This window comes from Austrofundulus limnaeus, unplaced genomic scaffold (genome assembly GCF_001266775.1).
Source record: "Austrofundulus limnaeus strain Quisiro unplaced genomic scaffold, Austrofundulus_limnaeus-1.0 Scaffold100, whole genome shotgun sequence".
NCBI lineage: Eukaryota > Metazoa > Chordata > Actinopteri > Cyprinodontiformes > Rivulidae > Austrofundulus > Austrofundulus limnaeus.
In genome coordinates, this window is record NW_013952502.1 from 295,728 (window position 1) to 301,388 (window position 5,661).

Sequence of the window (5,661 nt, forward strand, 5' to 3'; positions counted from 1 at the left end):
ATACATATACATACATATACACATACATATACATACATATATGTATATATGAATTTGTATGTAATGTATGAATATAATATGCAAGTTTCACTTTTTAAATGGAATTACTGAAATAAATCTACTTTTTCATGATATTCTAATTTTATGACCAGCACCTGTATATATTATTTACTAACCCAGAAAAAGAAAAAAAAGTATACATAGTGTGCCATGTGGAAAAGTCTGAAACCAATGCTGGTAAATTTCTTAATCTTGATGTTAAACAGTGAGAGTTTTGCAAAAACAAACATTTGTCATGACAGTGCACATTAAGGAACAATGGTCCAGTGATGTTATTTTCTTTTCAGGGTCACTCCACTGACCTTCCCTTAGAGCTGACCTGCAATGGTCAGTCACAGAGGGGCAGGTCCATTTCCACCATCCAGTTGGTGAGTCTCATCACAACTCTCACAAATCTGCTATTTTGTTATAGATTTTATGCAGAAAAATATTTTGTCSCATCATCATCCCTTCTATTTATATTGTGATTATGGGGGATGTGGGACAAGGCAGCCCTTAGATATTTCAGAAAACTATCAAAACACAAATCAATTACAGAGAAAAAAAACATTAAAACTCTTATTTCTACAAAACTATAAAATCTATGTGATACTGATATTTAATCCTTCATGAATATAACAATAGTTATATAACCTTACAAGTGAAGAGGTGTGGGAGGGAACAAAAAACAAAACATGTAGGATGTTGGAGAATGAGTAAAATACTTTTTTTTTTCAGAAAGCTTGTGTTGTRAATGCATCTGAATGTTTATAAAGTAGACCTTTTGCAGACAGTTCACAAAGAGCACAATCCTCACTTCAAAAACAAGCTTTTAGTCTTCAGACATGGACCTTGGTTTATTGTGCTTTTTTTCGAGCTTACTATGTGTAAATGTGGCAGCAAAGATTTAAATCAACWTTTTTTATATTATTCCTGACAAATTCAAAAGCAGAAATATTCTAGAATCGTATGAAGCAAATATACCTTGGCTTCCTGACTTATCTCTTAAGACTAAATCTAATTTTTGAATCTGAACCTAAATTACAGATGTTTAAGAACACAGACACAGCTTCCTACAGCTACAGTAGACAGCTGTAAACTGGACAACAGGATCAGACCACAAACCAATCTCCAACCACGTCTCTGACAAAGTAAATAAGAATTTTATAATAAAAAAAATATTTGGATGTTTTGTCATGTTGAGTACATGTTGCCACTCAATCTTGGACTATAACTTTTCTGTTTGTTGAAACATATTCCACTTTTTGGAAACTTAAAAAAATACAAGTTGACCCCATTTAAAAGCCTGACTATGTTCAAATTATATATTTTTATTCCAACATGTGAACCTTTTAGAAATATTTAGAGCTTCAAATAAGGTGTTGATGCAAAGATCAAATGTAGGAGATATTTGTCAAAGCTGCCCAATTATTGGAAATAATGAAAAAGCATTTTTTTCTTTTTAGCTGCAAGATGAGCGAAAGTTTTGCTGACTTAGTTTGTCAGAATATTAATCTTGTAACAAGGAATCATTTGTTTTAGATATTATGTGTTGATTGTACTCGCTGTGCTCAGATGTGTAGTATTTTTGAGAACTCACTTCAGGGATGTTTTAATAATGTGGTATACGCATATTTATTAAAAAATGTATTTTATTGCAGGGAGCAGTGGAAGAGTTAGAATGCACAGAAATACCTCATGAACATACAAACAGGAGCTGTCCACATGAGAGTACGCAGAACACAGTGAGCTTGAAACGAGCTGCACAGCTTTTGTAATTAATTGTCTGCAAAGACAAARCAATTTTCTCATCTCTGAGGATGAACTTTAATGACGCAGCCTCTCTTTGTCTTTCCAGAACAAGCAGTTCCTCTGCTGGCAGTGATGATAATTGTGGGAGACAGYATTCACAATTTTGTTGATGGCTTGGTTGTCGGTGCAGCTTTTTCTTCTTCAGCTGAGACTGGCATGGCAACCACTGTGGCCATCCTGTGCCATGAGATCCCACATGAGATGGGTGAGAGATCATCTGTTTGTTTTGTTTTGTAGCCTGAGGCCAGAAAGGTTTGTGCTTTAAGAAAATAAGGCTGTTTCTTTGACCTTTAGGGGACTTCGCAGTGTTGCTCAGCTCTGGACTCCCAGTAAAAACTGCGGTGCTGATGAACTTCCTCAGTGCCCTGACCGCCTTCATCGGCCTCTACATCGGACTTTTTGTTTCTTCTCAGATAGAAGTGCAGCAGTGGATCTTTTCTGTGACCGCAGGGATATTTCTCTATCTGTCTCTGGTGGAAATGGTAAGACACTGTCCGCATAGGATGAACTTGGTGATTTTTAAAGACAGTTGAGAAMTCTAAAGACAAACAATACTGATTAAATGACCAAACAGCCTGAATACTGAAAGTCCTGTTCATTTAAGTTGACTTCCTTATTTTTGCCAAATATTACCAAAAGGAGGTACTTCTAGGAGCAGGCGTCCTTCTTTTAGTTAAACTAATGAATGTTTTACTTCTTTTTCCCCCCCATGGTCAGCTTCCAGAGATGAGTCGAGTGAAGACGGACAGGCCGTGTCTTGTCTTTCTCCTGCAGAACCTGGGGCTCCTGACGGGTTGGACCTGCCTTCTGCTGCTCGCGTTCTTCGAACATGAACTCAAACTCTAAACGCAGCGTACATCTCCCACACAATACTTGATTGCCGTTTATTATCCGTGCTCTCCACAGATGCGTGTATTACTTTYTGCAGACAAATGAATGGACTGAATCACAAACTTATATCTGAAGAAAGTAAACTTCTCTTGCCTTTTGTTCTTAATGGTTTATATTTTTTCAGACAATTACAATATTGATATATGTAGATGATAGACATAAAACCATACTGGGAAACTGGGGCAGACAGTGAGTTACCTGCACAACAGGTGTTTACAGCCAATATATCTGATTAGAGAAATTATTTGCAACTATATCAAGCACATGCCACTGAATGAGAGGACACTTGTAACAATCCAACAGTCTACAGGTGCAAACGTATATTCTTTAAATCTATTCTTATTGGACAACAACATAAAAATTGCAAATGTTTTATTTCTTGTCTGAATTTGCTTTTAAACAAAGAAAATTTACTTTTAAAATGAAATTCTGATGGATTTTGTTGTCTATGTACACTTGGATTAAAAAAAATGAGTTGAACTTGGCGGCATTTGATAAATGGCAACAGCCTTAATGTGCATTGTCTTAATAAATGTACAATACAATTTACAGGGGTACTTCAGTGTTTCTTTAAAAAAATAACAAACAAAAGTTGTTCTTTTTTAATTTAACCTATATTTATTTATCAAAAAGAAAAAAATAAGTAAGTCCTCTGGATGGGTTCTTCTATAGTGAAACGTTTTGTCTCTCCTCCAAGAGACTTCTTCAGTCTGATGAGTTTCAGGTGAACTCAGCCTTATAAGCACTGCCTCCACCTGGACAAACAGGTTAGTCACATGCAAAAGAGGGTCATCGCCTAACAATAGGCTTGATTAGCTCTATTGTTCATAGAGGGTCATGTACCCCATCACCTGACTTGTTGGTTTAGACGTTGTCGTTCTTAGGTGTCGTGTTATGTGTATGTAATGAGTGCAGGCGGGGCTCGACGTCCCCTTGTTTTTGTCTTTTTTCCCCTCTTTTTGTTGATTATCATGGGTCCAGGTGGAGGCAGTGCTTATAAGGCTGAGTTCACCTGAAACTCATCAGACTGACGAAGTCTCTTGGACGAGAGACAAAGCGTTTCACTAAAGAAGAACCCATCCAGAGGACCTACTTATTTTTTTCTTTTTGATTTTTTCTACCTGGATTACTGAGATGCATCAGGACATTTTGAACTATGTTTATTTAGTTTTTCACAGCAGGATGACTGCATGTCAAAAAGCCTTTCCACTTTAAAGAAATATTGTTATCTATTAAGAAAAATAAATCATGTTTTAATATGTTATTAGTACTGGTCTATTGAAAAAACCAGAAGACAAAACTTCTTTGTCTGGCTTTCACAGCTTTCAGATATACAGTACGTAGCTATTTATAAAGGCCTGTTTTGAAAACCGATCCCCTCATCTCTGAGGTATTGTTCTTTGTTTTTGAGGTCTCTCTGTGATCCAATATGAGGGCATTTCCACCCACCTGTGCTACTTGTTCTCTTCATCCACCAACCTGGGTGACTAATGCTTGGTACTGTACAAGACAGAAACTCCGACCCACACAGTGCACACGCTCTTTAGCTGTTGAAGTGGGCCTGCAGAAGGAGGAGGAGGAGGAAGAAGAAGAGCATGATGAATGCACCACCACGACAACATAAACGAAACACAGAAAATATTTGTACATGAAATTGGATTTGCGGTACTGACACAGTGAGTGGGTTTCAGGGCTAGAGAGGATTTTCAATCAGCTCGCTGTGATTAAATTCTGGTGCTCTCAATAYGTTTGTGTATAATCTGAACAAACAGTTGTCGAGCATCTATCTCATTTGTGCTGGGGATTAGTTTTAGTGTTTAATTTGCACAGTGATTATGCTCGTTTTCCCATTCTGGGTTCTTTGTCAAACTGCGGCGTCAGTTCCATCGACACYGTCATGGGATTGTTTATCTATCATGTAAAAGAAAAAAGCTGACATTTGCTGTGACTTCCTGAAAAATGTTCAAACAATAGTAGGAAGGTTGCATTTTCTCTTATTCTAGCAAATTTGTTGTCATTTAAAAAAAAAAAGGCTAGCCCCTTTGGCGTTTCCAGGAAAGAATGGACCAAACTCGTTTGAGCACTAATCAGGTTTTTAGCAGCTAGAAGGCATTTTTGAGAACATGTGTGCCTCTTTTCTAGGCAGCTGCTGCCAGGATGGAGGAAGGAAGAGCTTTTATCTGGGGGGCATGTTGATGTGCACACGCTGACTATCCTCACTTTCTCAGCAGAGACCTGTCAGTACAAGAGTTCAGTTTGGAGGTCATCGGGCCAGCAGAACACACAAGTATGTGACAAAAAAGAAAGAACAGGAAACACACACACAAAACTATTTTCCTTTGATTCAAAAACACATCGCTAACAAAAATCCGAAGCACCTGTTACTCAAAACAACACTGAATCAGTTTAATAACAGCAAAACTCTTTTAAACAATCAGTGACATATCACACATCATATGCATAAAACTTTAATATTTTATAGAAAAAATGTTTGATTTTGCTGGTTTAACTAAGATAAATCTGCAAAAGAATTTAGACAAAAGCTGCCTATCCATTTTCATTGCTTCAAAATGACTAAATTTAAAATAATTGTGTCAATTTAAACAAGTAAAATAAAATTAACTACAAAACCATTTGTGTATAAGTGCTGATCTGCCACTACATAAAGTTACACAAACAAAACACATGAAGGAGTGAAGAAATGTATAAATAAATTCRTTAATAATCAATAGTAACTGGGGGCAATGATGACGCTACAGCTTATAGGATGCTTATCATGGGTTAACTTAATGATTTGTGTCGAATATCTTTTATTGTATACTTTTTTATTAGAATTTTTCAATTTGCTAAACTATTTGAACACTTTAAGACACAAGTCAGTGTAATGTGATACATGTAAAACAGAGGTATATATATATA

At 36.5% G+C, this 5,661-nt stretch overlaps 1 protein-coding gene and 1 long non-coding RNA gene across 3 annotated transcripts in view; one reads left to right on the forward strand and one right to left on the reverse strand.

Moving 5' to 3' along the window:
- The window catches only part of LOC106520968 (zinc transporter ZIP12), a 7,189-nt gene extending 4,416 nt beyond the window's left edge, over positions 1–2,773 (forward strand). Inside the window, exons 8-12 of the mRNA XM_014013315.1 lie at positions 348–428; positions 1,701–1,770; positions 1,898–2,056; positions 2,146–2,333; positions 2,569–2,773. Of these exons, the coding sequence (XP_013868769.1) occupies positions 348–428; positions 1,701–1,770; positions 1,898–2,056; positions 2,146–2,333; positions 2,569–2,697 (627 nt within the window). The 3' untranslated portion in view covers positions 2,698–2,773. The remainder of the gene's footprint in view (positions 1–347; positions 429–1,700; positions 1,771–1,897; positions 2,057–2,145; positions 2,334–2,568) is intronic.
- The window catches only part of LOC106520971 (uncharacterized), a 17,104-nt gene that overhangs the window by 9,445 nt on the left and 1,998 nt on the right, over positions 1–5,661 (reverse strand). The window contains exons 3-4 of one of the 2 annotated variants that reach the window (XR_001310608.1): positions 4,192–4,303; positions 2,308–2,389 (exon numbers count right to left, since the gene is read on the reverse strand). This is a non-coding gene — a long non-coding RNA (uncharacterized LOC106520971). Of the gene's footprint in view, positions 1–2,307; positions 2,390–4,191; positions 4,304–5,661 lie in introns of those variants that run through there. The other variant, XR_001310607.1, reaches the window with a different exon arrangement.